Below are 17297 nucleotides of genomic sequence, written 5' to 3' on the forward strand. Positions count from 1 at the left end.
TCGCTCAAAGACGCACCGCTGTTTACTCTCCCTCCCACCGCCGCGCTTCACCCGCGCGCTAACGGCCCCTTTGTTTTCGCTTTCCTTCCTTTTGTTCTGCGACCTGCTCCGTAAATAAATGACTTCCCCCTGACCCTGAGCTGGGTGAAGGCAGAGGAGAAGAGAAAAGGAGGAAAAGAATGGAGGAGGAAGATAAAACAGAAAGACAAGACGAGAACAGAAACAGATAAGAAGAAACAGGAACAAAAGATGAGAGAGAGAGAGAGAGGCTGATGAGACAGGATGTGAAAACATGGAAAGTATAAAAAGGAGAGGAGAAGAAAGAAAAGATGATGATTCAGGAAAATGCAATGAGATTTGAGGAAAAGGCAAGAAGAGAAGATCAGAGGAGAAACAGAAAACACCAATTAAATGATCGGATGATTAGAGAGAGGAAAAAAAAGATGAAATAAAACCGATAGAGAAGACAAGAACAAAAAAAAAGAAACTAGAGAACATGGGAGAAGATAAGAAGACAAGACAAGGAAGAAGGAGCGACAGAAAAAGACAGGAAAATAGGAAAGGAGACAAAACGAAAGAAAAGAAGAAAAGAGAAAATGTGAACAAAGAGAAGAAGATGGAGAAATACAAGAAGAGAAAAGAACACGTGAGAAAAGAAGTTGCAAGACGTGAAGTGAGGATAAGTGAAGATGCAAGAAGGGGGAAAGAGAAGTAAAGAGAAAAGTGATCAGGTATAGGATTCAAGAAGAGAAGATACTTTTTAAAAAAAAAGAGGAGACGCAGAAAAAAAAATAAAAGGAGAGGAGATGCGAGAAGGTGATGAAGGGAATGACGTTTTAAGAAGAAAAAAGAAAATAATAGGACAAATATAAAAGAGATCCAAAAAATAGAAGATGAGAGAAGAAGGAAGAAAAGAGATCAGGAATAGATTTCAAGAAGAGAAGAAACGAGGAGAAAAATAAGAGGAGAGGTGATGCGAGAAGAGAAGATGTGAGACGGGGATAAAAGAACTGAAGTTTAAACAAGAGAAGAGAAAAGGCAAAAAAAAGAAAAGAGAAAAGGTAAGGTAAAATATAAGGTAAAAAGCTTCCAAAAAGAGAAGGTACAAAAAAAACAACAACAAGAAGATGCGAGAGGAGAAGACGTGATTAGAGACAAAAAAGACTGAAGAAGGGAGGATGTGAAGAAGGAGAGAAGACGAAGATGAAAACAGCAGCGAGGAGAGCAATTCCTGACTTAACCTCGAGGCTTGTCATCTCCTGTTGTCTGGATGACTGAGCAGATGTTGCCTGTGCCAGTTTGTGTGTGTGTGTGTGTGTGTGTGTGTGTGTAATGGAGGGTCACATGCTCTGGGCTAACAGCATCTGATGGAGTAGCTGCTTAAATGGGAAAGAAAAAAAAAAACATTCTGGATAGAAGTAGTAGGAGCTCAAAGCACACACACACACACACACACACACACACACACACACACACACACACACACACACACACACACAAGAGTAGAGTCTGACAGGGCCGGGACTCTCAGATCCGGAAACGCAGAAACACCGGCACTTGACCTAGCCCGAGCCGCGGCATAATAAACGCCTGTGATGGGAACGTGGGTCACTGAATTACTGACCTGTACATGTGAAGAACCCTTTCTGGGGTAATTAGCAGGAAACGAAAAACAAAAGGCGAAGCTTTAATGGATGAGATGTGGCAGATTATCGGTGTGGAAGAGAGAAAGATTCTGTAAAGGTTAGCGTGTTTTTATAGAGCACGGTGCTGCTGAATTTTTTATTCTGATTGGTTAGAAGGAGGGGATTCAATCATGTGCTGTACTGGCAGGAGCGCCATCAGTGACGAAATTTTTTTTTTTTTTTTTTTAAAGAACAACACGAAAAATCATCATGTTAGGATGGCAGCAGGACCTGAGCGTAGTGTTGAGCCGCACACTTCCACCTAGCACCAACATCCAGCTGGTTGTTGATCGCTTCCCTTATAGTGTTCTTTAACCCTTTTAAGCAAAGACACATTTCTTTAGTTAGACACCAAACCCTGGTATCTCCCTACCGAGACCTTCCTTATTCCAGCTTCTGAAAACATTTATTTCTCCGGAGTCGGACTGGCGGGCACGGGATTGTAGGATTGTTTTTGGCGAGCTGCATTTTTCAGCTGGGTTGTAGAGGGACGGCGCGTCGCAGGCCGACCTCGAAACAACGCTCGGGATTGTGTTCCAGATACAAAGAGGGAGTCTGGTTTCTCACACAGCCGAGAGGGAGGGGGTCGGGATTTTACAGCCAGAGCGGAGCAGGGCGCCAGGCTGGAGTGCTCTTCACAAACAAGAAACAAAAATATAGTACACTTTAATTTTTTCCTTTTTTTATTTAATTAAGCAAAGAAGCAAATTTTTATGGCTGAAGCGCAGGGTTCGAATGCACGGCTCAGCACCTCGCCAAGCTGAGACACTTCCTGTGCTGTAGCCTGAACGAGTCGCGTACTCGGCTTTATAAGACGTCAATTCCTTCGAGGAGTAGGACTGCTTAAACACTGCTCACACACACACACACACACAATGTTCACAAACATTCATTGTCTTTCCTTGCTCCAGAAGCTTCCACCTCCTTCCTGGGCTCTGGAGTGGATGCGGATGGGGACGGGGCCTCAGGTGCAGCTTGCAGCCAAGTGCTTTGAGGGAGAGGCTTATCTCAAACCACACACACACACACACACACACACACACACTCCTTCTGAGTCCAAGGCGAAATTAACTATTTATGACGAGGCAAAAGCGCTCATGCAAGGGAAAAAAAAAGAGAAGCAAAGACAAAAATAAGGCATCGTTTAAAGAAATCATCGGAAATGGAGGTAAAAATGGTGCAAACATTAATTGCATCGTATAATTCATATTCCTATTATTATAATCTGTGATTATGGTGTATATATTGTTTATCGTGGTTGCTGACTTAACATAAAGACTTTGTTTGTCATTATCCTGATGAACAACATTAACCTTAAAAAATGCTAATGAATTCAAGGTTACATAACAGGTATCGTTCTGGAGCTCAGTGAGTACTCTCTGCTCCTGCTTTGTGAATGCTTCAGAATGTCCTGACTAACTCAATCTGCGGGCGATCGCAGGGGCGCCAATATTTAAGTTAAGTTCAGCCTTTATTTGTCACATTCCGTCTGTCTTCACATTCTTTGCATATTCTTTTTCTGGGGTCAGAGAGCAGGGTCAGCCCTTATACGGCGCCCCGGAGCAGAAAGGATTAAGGGGCTTGCACAAGGGCCTAACAACGGCAACCTGGCGAAGCTGGGGCTCGAACCACCAATCTTCCAATCAATAACGCAGAGCCTCAACACACTGAGCCACTACTGCCCTTGATGCATTGACTTGGCCTTGACTATCCAAAGATCCAAAGAATTGGATTGATGTACACTGATCAGCCATTACATTACAACACAAGAAGTTCTGCCCAGTATTCTGTAAGTTCCTCATGTGCGACCGGGGGAGGTCTGGCCACTCATGGCATGGTGCCTTAAAACCTTTGGATCCTTTGCAGGGTGGGGCCTCCGTGGATGGGGCCTGTTTGTCCGGCACAACCCAAGGGTGCTCGTTGGGATTGGGATCTGGTGCACTGGCATTCTTATCCACGGCATATTCCCACCTCAACCGCTGTTTTCCCATGATCCTTCTCAGGATCAAGAGCAAATATTTAACATCACACTCCCTTTGAGCGATGAACGCAACAAAAAGAAGAGGTTTTACAGCATAGGCCATTGACCTTAAACCTGGTTCTCCAGATGTTTTTGACTCGTTGTTGTGTTTACTCATTAACTTCAATCAAATTCTGGATCAAACAAAGCAAAGGCTGAAAAACAATAAAAGCGAGATGATAAACAAAGAGAAGAGATACAAATAAATCAGGAGAGCAAGAGGTAAATGAGTAAAAGGTAAAGAAGAAGAAGAAGAATTGAGAGCGCCAGACTGAGCACACGACTAATCAGGATTTATCGACTCGACTCTGAGGACTTGAGCTCTCTTTTGTCTGTCCAAATGCCTGCAGGTGCATGAGGGATCCTGTGATAGATCAGTGGTCAGCTCAGACACCAAACGTCTTCACAAAGCTGTTCTTTTGTTGTCCTGGGTCTTCGCTAGCCACAATCGATGCCGACTGAAATTGGAATTGATTGTGTAATCAGTATGGAAAATCAGAGCCAATAACGGACTTTAATATCTATTACTATCGCTTCAACACAAGACGTTGCAGATGACTGATGGTGATATCACGTCTGACTCGAACGATGAGAAAGCAGATGTATCGTCCTAATTCGGTTTATTTCACTAAAAACTGCATTTTTTTTTTTTTAAATGTCTCAGGTTATAAATGCATTTTTTTTAATCTTAAACCCACTGACCATTAGCTTAAATAATTAAACACACACAGAGGGGAAAAAAAACACAGGAAAAGCCATTGTAGTGAAAATAGAAGCTGCAATCAAGACCTTGCAAATAAAGCAAGCAAAATTTACGCTGACTTAAAAACACATTGTACCCGACACACAAAGAATACGGCCAAAAGGGAAGAAAGAAAAAAAAAAGAATCTATAATTTGCAGCGAGTCTTCCCGAGCCCATTTCACCCTGTCGCAGTGACAGGTTCCATTCTGCTCAGAGACTTATCAAGGGCAATTCAAGCACAAACATTATAATCAGACTGTAAGTAAGCAATTTATACATTACAGGTAGAAGGTTTCTGTCAAGATGTCACAAAAGGTCCGTGAGGACGGGGTATGTTCCCGCAATCATTTATACCGCAGTATTGTGATTGTGGCTGCTTTGAAAGAAGAAACATCTCAGCATTCTTTTAAAAAGCATGGAAAGCATTTGTAGAGTTTGTAGCCATTGGGTAAAGACAAAATTAATTTTTAATAAAAGGAAAGACTTCGTAGAATGTAGAACAGTTTGGCTAAATGTGATGCCAAGTCAGGGGTGGATCATCAATCCATTAGCCTGTCCACTGGGCAAGTGAAGGCTCCAGCGTTCTGCCAAGTCATGTTTTGGTTGCCTGGAAACTTTTTTTAAAAAACGTAGCTAACAATATATTATTGTGTAAAGGATGACTTGAAAAATTCTAATCATGATGACCCAGAGACAACATGCAGTTGTTGCTACTTGATAATCAATCACCCAATTGTCCACGCTAGTAATTTGTCCGCCGCTGCATGTATTCATCTCAGTGTGAACAATAGATATTGGGAGAAATTCGATTGTGTTTATGTATCGTGAATATTTTGTCTGGCGATATATGAGTCTTTAATTATCCCCCCCCCTCTTTGTTTTTAACGTGGCAAAATGTTGCAGTTCCTCTATGAGCCTGTAGGTGGTGCACCCAAAACTGTTCACAGACTTGCAGGTAGCACAGCATCCTGTATGACTGGAGCGAATTCTATGTGAAGCTTGTTTAGAATTGTAATGAAATATAAGGAAATGTATCATCAAATCCGGATATTAATAAAAGTGTAATGCTAACAGAATCGAAATACAATTCGAATAGTCACCTAGGTATCGTATATCGATAATATTGTATCCCTAGTAGACAATATTAATCTGTTCACAATCAGGAAAAAAAAAGGTTTAGTGCCCTTTAGTGTTAAAGAAGAAGTATACAGTTCTAAAGTTAACCACAAGAGAAAGTCTGAATGAGCTATGATAAGTAGAGATGTCAAGACCCACCTGCAGAACCAAAGGCTCAGGGTTAAAAGCCAACGTCATTAGAAGCTGCATCCTCTCTGTGTCTTTGAGATTTTTCAACAGGAAGCTTCCAGAGTCCTTAGTCTCAGCATATCTCCTGACTATCCGGTCCAGCAGCCTCTGCGAGGGGCAGTGGACCAGGTCAGACCAGCCTTCCACGACATCAGGAGTCAAGAGGCGAACGTCTCCATTAAGACGGGCAAACTCTGTCTTGTACATGGCCTGGATGAGGTCGCAACGAGGTCGACCGGTCGCTCTCTTGCAGATTTTCTGGTCAATGTCTGCGAGCTCTTGGTTGGAGCCAAGGCGCTTGAGGACGATGCGACGCGTGCCTTCCCGTGGTTCGCCATACTGGGCAAAGAAAACGTTCTTGACGTTGAAGACATCGAGAAAACGCAGTCGGCCCCACGACTCGAACGATACTTGCCCGTTCATAAACTTGCGACACCAACTGGTGCCAAAGCAAGCCGGGCACTTGTTGAGATGGATGAAGCGACGATCTGTCAGCTCGTTCTTTTGAAAAGAGGCAAGAAGCGTGTGAGTGTTCATCAAAAGCACAACAAACAGGCCTACAATAAAGAGAAGCTTCAGGCAGCGGTATACTCGGCCCAGTTTGAGGGGTACGAAGCGCAGCATGGTCAGGCTTGGGACTGGGAAGGGGTGGGGAGGTGAGGTAAGGTGAGGTGAAGAACGTCAAAGCCAGCAATCACTGGTGTTCTATCATTGTGTGCAGGTTTCCATTTACAGTTGCCAGAGAGGAAGAGGATGCTGATGATGTCTCCCTTTAGGCAAATATAACAGGACGTGGGGAGACATCCTCTTGGATCCAAATAGGACAGAACCATAGAAGGCCAATAATCCTGTAATGGAACAAAAATGTAGTTGGTGAGATATAACAAAGCAAATAATTAACCATTTCAGTTCTGCAAGGATTTATCAGAATAAGCAAGTTTCATTAATTCATTTATTCTTTCATACAATCTGGTCTGGGGGGCATTGGATCCCCAACCTATCCTGGGAATAGTAAAAAAAGGATGAGATGCCAATCAATCAGAGCAAACCATTTATTTACATAACTAACAATGCCATATCCATTGGGGCCCAATAGTTCTAGAGAGAAAAGAAACTGAAGATACTTGTCGATGCCTTCTTGGTGGGGACACACACACCATTGATCACCTCCTTAGTCATTAACCAATTGTGGGCTTCTGTGGGCTCATGTATGCTGAAAAGAAGAGACAGCCTTTCCTTCCAAAAGGCCTAGCACAAGCAGCAGATCTGATGTTTGTACACGTCTTCGAGAGGGAGCACACCACCAAAGAGTACTAAATGGTTGAACAGAAAAATGACCGCACTTGGAGGGAGAAAAAGCATCCTTACTTATCTAATATTAACACCATGGATCCCTGCCAGATGATTAAGCTGCCAGACATTTTAAACAAGCTTGCCCTGGCTTATTTCTCCTCCTGGGAAGACGTCTTCAATACCTGATTTAAAAAAAAAGTAAAACGAATAACAGTGCTGCAACCTCTCAGCTATTAATAAATCTAGCAGTGATGATCCCTCAGAAAGAAGTTTTATTTACAGCAGTGAAAACAGCCATACACTGCTACTGCTTCAAAGTGAAAAGTACTGAAGCCATTACTTTTCATTTAATCCATTCCATCCATGTAGTTTGAAATGAAGACGTTCTGCTGAGTGTCAGAAAGGATTTTAAGAGCTTTGGGGGGAAAAACATGGCAATACTTTTGGAAAATGATGCATAGGATGAAGAAAGGACGTCCTTGATGCATGCAAATGGTCAGATGATAGATCTACAGACTTACTGAGAAGAGACACAACTCTGCACTTGCATTTTAGAAATCACAAACACCCCTTCGATCGTTTATCTCAGACAGGTCACTAACGTCTGCTTAAGCTAAATCGTTTATTTTAATACACCGTTACACTGTATAATAATCTATTTTAGGGAAATGACTTTCTATAACTTTGTTCGAGCCGGTTCCCTTGCAACAATGTCAAAAACGGCTGAAGTGAGCCACTTTGAAGTTTATTAGGTCAGGCAAATCAAAAGCGCTGTCTTTCGGTCGACCGATGATCAATGAGCGTGTAGATATTCTCTGCATATTTTAATCTTTCTCTGTGAAGTGCAGGGTGATGACATGCAAAAGGAGCACCACTTCAAAGAAGAAGTCAGCGAGCAAGTACTCCAGTCAATGACATTCACCACTAGTTAAGTAAGTATTCCCAGGTCGTGCTTTGAACCCTGAACCCCAGAAGACACAGTAAATAAAAGGCGGAGTAGCATTGTGTTGCAGTGGATTGCATTGCTAACACACACACAGCTCCATGGTCTCGGGTTCGACCCGGAGTCTGACACCCATTTTTCACCAAAGTGAACCAGGTGCTAATTTATGTCTGGTGCTGGTTCAAACCTCCTCCGTCACATCAGTACGATCATTGTCCCCATCCGTGTATCTCCACTTTCCCAACAACGTAGCGGCAAAAAAAAATGCTAGTGAGCAGCAAGCGTACCAACAACAATGGCGAACGTCAACATGCCTTTGTAAGTCTATTTTGGGATCAAACAATCGGTACTAGAAAGCATTCATTGCTGTCAGTTGCATTTCGACTCCATATCCTTTATCTTGTGCGATACAACACTACACTACATGTGACTACACCACTCAAGGTTAAATATGGCGGTCACAAACCTTAACTGATAAGCCCGCCTTCAGCCCCTGACGTAACCGATTCTCTATTCTAGCGTTGTTATTCTGGGTTCACTGGCACTCCAAAAAAGTGTTTACTGAAATGAATGAATGAATTAATTAACTAAAAGCAGAATAATGCACATTTCTAGGAAACTAACTAGGCTTATTATAATGTTAATCAAACTTCCCAGAAAAATTTTCAAAAGCTTGAAAACAAACTCTGTGTCTATACTTCCACCGAGAATGCACAAACGCATGTGAATGTTTTTTTCTAGAAATATCCTTTAAACTGAATTTGATTACGTCTATATATGGGAAGACGGATGTGTTCGTAGAAGCAATTTCTGGTCTATCATGCAAAGTAATTGGTAAATTGGTACAGGCAGCTGGATAATTTGAAAAGCCTTCCCAAAGAGTTCTCCCTGGATGAGAACAACAAGCCGGTTTATCCGCCAATGCCGACGAACATAAAAAACATTAAATAAAAAAAAACCCACCGAGCAACAAAGTCCTGTGGATTAACAGAAAATAAAAATAGTAGGGGCTTGAGTATAGTCCAGTAAACAGCAGTGGATAACACAAATCCCAATTACATACAGGTAGGAAAGACACTGTGTTTCCAGTATGACACTGGGAAGAAAAACACTCTGTAATAGCATTATGAAATTTTTTTGAAAAAATAATCCCAAATAACTGAAGGTCAAATAAAAGCCCAGGATTTGGCAATACTGATAATTTTTAATTTTATTTATTATTATTTTTCTATATATACAAAGCAGAAGTCCTGTCCGAGATGATACTCGGCTTTACTTCTCGTTAACCATGCACGAAAAAAAGGGATGTTAAATGTGGTTTAGACTTCCGTGACGCTTTGAAGCATGTTTGTGCAGAATGAGAAATTTAACGGTAAGCGTGGCACGACGTAACCGATTCCAAAATCCTTACCGCGTGTCATGCTGCGCCTCAACCAACCTCCAGGTGAATACAATGCTGCCTGGCTGAGACCCAGCGCTTTGAGTAACGCTGCCAAGACATTTCTTTAATCTGAAGGCAAACCTGGCCTCGCCACGAAGCGGCACGACGGCGAGCGGTAACCATCTGGTGAGTGCTGATGTGCAGTTAAAGAGAAGAAGGGAGAGACGGAAATGTCTGAGCGGAGCTCTACTCATCAAAATGAGTTCTATAATAAAAAACACTATACATTCACAGATGGTGCTACTTAACACACACACACGGTCAAAGAGAGAGAAAAGAATTAACACTATTTCAGGGCTAGTACGCAGCGGGTAGTGGGTAGCGTCCATGCTTGTCTTAGAGGGCTGGGATTATGGAAACATTACACGGTGCCAAAAAAGGATACCACACACCAGTGGGAAATACCACAAACATGTCCACGCAACTGCACCCTTACTGTACTGTTGTAGAAAGGATAACGCCACATACAGTACCGGATCAAAATGACTCGTGTTGAGACACCGCCGTATATGTATTGGTTGAGTAGTTACACTCCTTTCTTACTGTTTGTGGACTGCAAGGGCTGCATTGTCGCGGGAAAATAGATGAGAAAGAAATGTCTCGGAGGGAGAACATGATAGTCCTCGCGCTCACCGGTCGTCAGCAGTCGAACGGTTAAGGGTGTTGCCTAAAGAGACAGGTTGGAATTGGCAAGGAATATTTATGGGAAAAGATACGGGAAACTATTCTATGTGGTTGTGTGGTTTCTGTTAAGGTTTTCTTTTTTGTTTTAAGGATGCTGGGGAGTATACATGAGCTTAGTGAAGATCAGTCTGCCTGCCACGTCCACCTTTACAATCTCACACACCATATAACTTCAGTACAGAGTCACTACTACTCTTCTACTCTCTTCTGATTGTTTTTTTTATTTCTCCTCCTAAGCCTACTTTTAAGTTGTTGTTTTTTTAGTTTTTTTGTTTATTAAGTGCAGGGATCGTGCCTTCCACTTCCCGTTTCTAAACATGGACCTAAATCAAAATCAGCTGACGTTGTGAGACCCTGAAAGCGGGCGATGCTAAACCACTGAAAAAACAGCCATCTGACTGAGTGCACTTCTGCTGTGACTCAAACGTTCAGTGTAAGGTCATTTCCTGTTTTAAAAAAGAAAAAGCAGGAGGAAAAAAAAATTAAAAAAATCCCACGTCAGAGACCGAAACGGCAGATACTGTAGTGTGACTCATTGTGAATACCTAGTGGACATTTATATTTAAAAAGGTTATTAGGTTACAGAAATAATCCTTGGCAGCCGCAGCTCTGAAGCTTCACACGGGCTTGGACTTGCAGCCGGGTCGATGTTTGGAATGGAAATCGCAGCATCTCAGGCCTCTATAAACGAGCAGGCGAAACGGCCGAGATATTATCATAACCGCTGCATCGTGCACACTTAGCATAAAAATCAGTGTTTGCATAACCGCTAGCACTTTAGACAAGCGGATTTAAACCACAGAGCTTTTGCTGAACCCCCCAGAATAAGGACCAGAAGTCGCGACCAGACCTTCTGAGTCTATATACAGTACAGGGCTGTGAAAATCATTGCTTATGGTGAACTTTTTGTTTATGGAACTGTGGAAGGAGTCTCCAGTGTCAGAGTCACATACCATGGGCAACTTAGCCTAAATATTTTTGGATGGTGGGAGGAAACTGGAGTACTCGGAGGAAACCCACCAAGCACAGAGAGAACATGCAAACTTAATGCACACAAAGAGGGGAATCGAACCCGGACCCTAGAGGTGGTGCAAGGCGACAGTGCTAACCACTACACCACCGTGTGTTTATGTTTTTATATCCTCACTCAAAAAACAACAGTGCTATAAATACAACATCTGATATGACAAATCGCCTAAACTGAAAGTCGTTAAAAGACTTTGCGAAATCTGCGAAATATGAAATAGTATGCAAAACGAAACATTATTGCTTAATTTGTTTTAAATCTGTTCAATTCTTAACAGAATCAACTGATACATGATGAATCCTTAATATAACCAGCTGCTGTAACATTAAGTGATAATCATAAGTACAGCAGAACCTCGATATGCCAATCATCTTAAGAAATGAACTTTGCATCGGCGTACCGAATCGAACTGAAGTCGCATGCATGTCCGGGAGCCGTTAAAAACTTTTTCTGTGTCAGTGAAAAACCAAGATGGGAGGGTTTACAGGGTTTTTTAGTAATTGGTAATATTTTTGGGTGGCTGGAACGGATTATCATGCATCACATTATTTCCTATGGGAAAATTAATATCGCAATACAAATTGTCTCCATAAGAACTGGCCTCAGGAACGAATTAAAGTAGTATGCTGTAACTGCCGCTGTAAGTTCCGCTGTAACTGTAGATGGAAGCACAAATGGATAAAAAAAATTTACCATCTCAATATAAAACATAAAAATGGATGGAGTTAATAGTATTTATTAATATGGTACATAAAGTTTAAAACACATCAGGACATGTTGTTTGGGGAAAATTATCCACTTTTAAGATCCAAAATCTAATTCCACATTTTATTTCATTATATAACAATGTGCCATGTTCTTGCTCACCCAAACCAATTTACAGTTAGTTTTTTCAGTTTTAGCTTGGCTCAGATTTCAAGGCTTAGGCCACTGGGGTCACTTGTTTCATGTGGTTGTTTAGTCTCATATACAGCATTTTTGTGTTGCATCATGGTCCGGTAGTTAGTGCGCTACAGTTCACTTGCAAAAAAAAAAAAGGAAAAAAAAAAAGTCTCACCGCGATGCATCACTTTCCTGTTAGTTCTTTTGATTTGCAGAATTTTTCTCCGGAATCTCTCTCGCTCAGCGCTTTTGTTTTGAATTACGACTCTATTACCCATGCTGCTCTCACCTCCCGCTGCCGGTCAGCGCGATCCTGCCAGGGATCACCGAGCATTGGCGTCTGCGCTGACCGAGGAGAAATAAACTCACGCTGAGCCCACGCTTTACCACAGAGCACCAGGCACAGGCAGAACACGACGCTCTGACGATCACTTCGCTATCCTTTACAAATCAGGAGATCTAAACTTGGCCAAATGGAAAGAGCTGAGTCACAGGCAGGGGACAATCGCAGCACGACGAGGGCAGACGGAGCCGACAGTGTGCGCGGAAGCTGAGCGATACAAACTCCGGCAACGTGTTTTAAAACGTTCTTTTGATGTCTTGTGTTTTGAAACATTCTTGTGATGTCTTGTGCAAGGTTATGGAAGGAAAAGTGTTGTATTTTTGAAGATATTTGTCTTCATATTTTGACAAATAGGACGAATACATAAACGTCCAACGCGCGTCTGTAATTACATCTGATTCACATTCGGCGACGCTCACAAAACTCCGAGCTTGTGCGACAGACATGATGAGAAAACATCACGAATTTCTCAGACGCAACCGTAACTCAGTCGTATGTCAATGGTGATACAAATAGATGTTATTTAACAGTTTAACATCATCTGAAATTCACAATCAAAAGAGAAATTAAAGCAAAAATAAATAAGAAAGTGAGTGAGGTGTAGTAAGGGTGCAATAACAATCTTCCTTAATGAACGTGCACAATAATCACATCACTCTCATTTTTTTAAAATAATTGTTATACGTCTACTAGACCGGACGTGCTGCGGCTCTTTATTTTATGGGGTTTTCACAGAATGGTGCTTGTACTCATGAGTCTAGTGATCTAGCATCTGATTTTGCAAGCAATTTGTCTCAGCGTACGAAGGAACCGATCCAAATGGCAGCTAAGTTGTGCGTATATCCAAGAGTCGTTCACAAAACTTGTTCGCATCAGGGAAAAAAACAAGCGAAAAGAGTTTACTTTTTTTGTGGGTTTTTTGCAAGATTTAGTAAAGACGTAGCACTGCGGGTCCCAAGATGGAAAGAGTGACAAACGTTTGTTTTTTAAAGCAGCCGGTGCCAAGAGGAATCATGAATTAAGGTTAAGTGAGGTTTAATGTCTATTTATTTAATATTTTACTTCATTTGCATGTCTTTTCTAAATGTTTTGAGAGCTTTTATATGCAAAAAAAATATGGTTATTGTGTCAGAAATTGGTAATATTGGTAAGATTTTTGGGTGGCTGGAACGGATTAAGTGCGTTTACATTATTTCCTATGGGAAAACGCGTTTTACAATACGAAATTTACCCTCAAGAACTCGCCTCCGGAACAGATAAAATTTGTACGCCGAGGTACCGCTGTACGTTCCTTATGGGTTTGGAAGCAATAAAAGTGGAGCTGCACAAAAAAAATCACATAAAAATCGAAATCTCTATATGGATCAGTGCAATTATCTAATTATAAAGACTTTTTTTAAACATTTGAGGTTATAAATAAATACCAGCAAACATTTTCTTAACTGCACCATTTGTGTTGTTCTTAGCCTGAATAAATACTAAATGGTTTTATATATGTAATAATTACATATTGCAGTTTATCGCAATAGCGATATTTTTAACAAAACCTAAAATCTACTCTAATAACCAATAACATGCTGTGGAATCGCGGTGCTCTTGGTTGTTTAAGGGTTAGATTGATATTTCTTTTCTCTGGCAATCCTCTGCTCCACACTCCAGGCCAGCTGGTGGCAGTATCGCAATTGAGACTTAACTTAAAAAGAATATAAAGCAAAAAAAATCTCACAAAACACGAGTATTTGCAGAAGCAGTTTATATTTTCTCTATAAGGTGTGGAAGAGTTTTTAACGGAACTTGTTTTAAATTTAATTGAGTCTATATAATTAAACAATCACGAATTGATTCTAAATCTAAAACAGAGCCAATGATTATTCAATCATTCTGTTATTATTACAGAAACAGTGAGATACGGGAGCTTTAAGAAATAGAGCAGCCGTTAACAGTCACGCTGCGTAAAGAAGGTTAGAATCCGATGAAGTTGTTCGATAAGTTCGTGTTGTAACGAGATAAACTAAGTGTCGTCAGCTGTAAATAGATACAGAATACACAAATACATAAAGGAATGCATAAAAAAATAGATAAAGTTTACACGACTGAAGGGGAAAAGAAATTAATTAAAAAACGGACAGAAGCGAGTGATTATTTCTGTACCGCTGTTAGAGACGAGCGAGACCCTCAGGCTACACCTTGGACTTTAGCTCAGGTGTTGGATGAAACAGAGAGCGATGTGGAAACCAGCACGAGTACACACTCCATCGTAACGTGAAGAGAAGGATTTCGGGTTGAACCTGACCACACCGAGGATTTTCTCTTCATCGATCTCGTCGGCTTTAAAAGCATCTCGCTCGACTTGTTGTATCATCTTCAAACAGCATTTTACTGTAATCACTCTCTCCTGCGTGGAAGTGCATTTATAACCCGAGAATTATTCTCAAGTCCGAGCTCAGACGCCGCTCTAGCCCAGGATCGAATTCTTTATCTTTTTTTTTTTTTTTTGGAGAGCCTAAGAAGCGCTCGCTCTCAGCCGTTACTTCGGAGTGTGGTCGGCTGGAGTTGCCAAGGTTATCGACTCGAGGAGTCAATAATGTGAGATCACAGAAACAGTCATCCAGGGCTGAGGAGTCTCAGTCTGGCGACCCCACACACACAGACACACAAGTCCTCAGAAAGAAAGACAGAAACAAAAATCACTCTCACTCACTCTTTTTTTGCGAGCCAAAGGCAAAACAGGAACTCGTTAGTCAACATTTTTAGGGTTTAAACAGACACGTGAGCAACATTACGCTGAATCACGTGGCACCAAATGAACTACACAAACACTCTTTTAAATCCCTCGGGTCAGTCTGTCATTAGAACCGGAGCCAGAAACAAGAAAAGCCTTGTGTGTAAACCGAGATGAACAATGACTTCTGATTAAACACACGCTCTCAGCACTCACCCTTGTCTTCACAAAAGCATCCGTCTGTTCAGGGTCTCCCTGTCCTGATGAGTTTAAAGCTGAGGCTTAAACAAGATATACGCTCGTCTGCAAGGGTGTTTAACACACCCGGGGTTGCATTCTGGCTCGGCAGACACTTGCATGCAAAGCATTTTGGTTTTTTAAGTGGGCTCTTTTGTGGCTTGAATGCAAATTGCAAAACAGAATTGTGAAACTGCTAAGCTCGGCAAATGTCGCTGTCTGATTACGGTGACTTTTTTTTTTTTCAGTGGTTTCTGTTCTCACACTCCAGAAGTATGACTCAGTTTCTGAATTAAGATCCAGAAAGGTGTTTGTTTAGACATCTTTTTGCGTCTATGTATATGCAATTTAAACCTTGCACTATAAGCATTCCTGAAAATGTCTATTTGTAATGCACACATTTGTTCGCTTTGGTTAAAGTGTCTGACTTTCAAATACGATTTAAGTGTCAAAGATTTCTTCTGAAGATTAACCTCTGATATTTGCACACGGAACCTCCTCCACGATCCAGACTCACCTTTACACATGCAAAGCAATGTGCTTTCTACAAAAGTCCCGAATGCATAGATTTGCATCCTTTTGCATCTCAAAGGTTGGGAATAACAACTGTGTGGAAGTGAGCACAGGACTCGATAAAGGAGTATGGCTCACAGGAAAGTGTGACTAAAGATTGAACCTTTTTTTTTTTTAAAGAAATATGAAAATTTCAGATTTGCAGAAAACTTCATGCATTTATGATAATCCTCTCGTGCATTAAATATGTATATATGCATGCATGATGATGATTATGATGAAGTCTCACTTTGAGTAGCTGCATTAATTTATATTTCAAGTGATTGAAGTACAAGATGCATCTCTTAAGAAGGCAACAATGACATGAAAACATCAAACAAAATTAAATACAAGCCATGCATAAACCCCAGTGCACACATGCATGCATGCAATATTTACTTATGCATGTGCAGCAACTATAATCCCACCTGGAAAGGAGCCTGAATACCGACCTGACACTTTCTCCACTCAGTTTGGAAACAGTGTTTCTCGCGCGCGCGCGTTCTGGACCATTATGTCTCCGCAGATCAATCACTCAGTTAAGATCAAAGGACAATCAGATACTTTAAGGCACGCACAAGCAGATCTCTAGTCCTTTATCATGTGCATCTTAGGAGAGAAAAGTAGAACACGGATCTTTTTTTTTCCATCAGGCTTTGGAAGCCCCCCATCCGCCGGTGCGATAATAAACACAGCGCCGTGTTTTATTCTTATTCTTCTCCTTCTTCTCTGCAGATTTACCCCAGCTCTTTGTCTCTCTTTCTATGCATATACATATATATATATATATATATCAGAGACGCGCCAAGTGCAATGATCTCCCCGCAGTGTCCCCGCAGCCTGATTGTCCGCTTGATCTCGCCGTGTCTCTCTCTCTGCTCACTCGCTCCCCAAAGCACCAACAACACAGCTCCTACTCCGACTTCACGACACTCCCGCTCGCCTTGCGGTACTCGATTCTTAGGTCATCGCGCGTATTTACACCGGTATTCCGACAAACCCCGCCTACGACGTGCCGATTGGCTGATTCTCCCCGTCCTCCTGCGCTGCTGCACCGTGTTGGCCAATTAGAGAGAAGGAGAGGCGGAGTGTACGTCTCCAAACGCACCACAGTAGGAGGAGTTTGGACCGATGCGAGTGGGAAAGACAACCGCGAAACTGTCATATCGGTGTTGCTATGGTTTCGTTGCTCGACTCCGCCCACTTGTTAGACACGCCCAGGCGCGCGCGCGCACCTCGCGGTGTCTGTCAGGTCTGTTGATGTCAGTGAGTTTTAATAATGTTTAGAGTTTGATATCAGGATGGAACACAAGCGTTGTGTTTACAGGGAGGTGCAGCAACAGACTGTCTCACAAGCAGCTCAATAAAAATAAAGAGAAATGTAAACTTCAGGTTCATTCATTTGTCTGTGTAAAACTT

General features: G+C 41.8%; 1 protein-coding gene across 5 annotated transcripts in view; it reads right to left on the minus strand.

The window, feature by feature from the left end:
- Window positions 1–16658, minus strand: part of dipk2ab (divergent protein kinase domain 2Ab) — a 47466-nt gene extending 30808 nt beyond the window's left edge. Inside the window, exons 1-2 of one of the 5 annotated variants that reach the window (XM_053495406.1) lie at window positions 16331–16658; window positions 5725–6602 (exon numbers count right to left, since the gene is read on the minus strand). In XM_053495406.1, the coding sequence (XP_053351381.1) occupies window positions 5725–6378 (654 nt within the window). In that variant the 5' untranslated portion in view covers window positions 6379–6602; window positions 16331–16658. Of the gene's footprint in view, window positions 1–5724; window positions 6603–7122; window positions 7145–14518; window positions 15014–15305; window positions 15472–16306 lie in introns of those variants that run through there. The other 4 variants (XM_053495407.1, XM_053495408.1, XM_053495409.1 and 1 more) reach the window with 4 other exon arrangements.
- Window positions 16659–17297: the final 639 nt, after the last annotated feature.

The sequence above is a fragment of the Clarias gariepinus genome, chromosome 4 (genome assembly GCF_024256425.1).
Source record: "Clarias gariepinus isolate MV-2021 ecotype Netherlands chromosome 4, CGAR_prim_01v2, whole genome shotgun sequence".
NCBI classification, from domain to species: Eukaryota; Metazoa; Chordata; class Actinopteri; order Siluriformes; family Clariidae; genus Clarias; species Clarias gariepinus.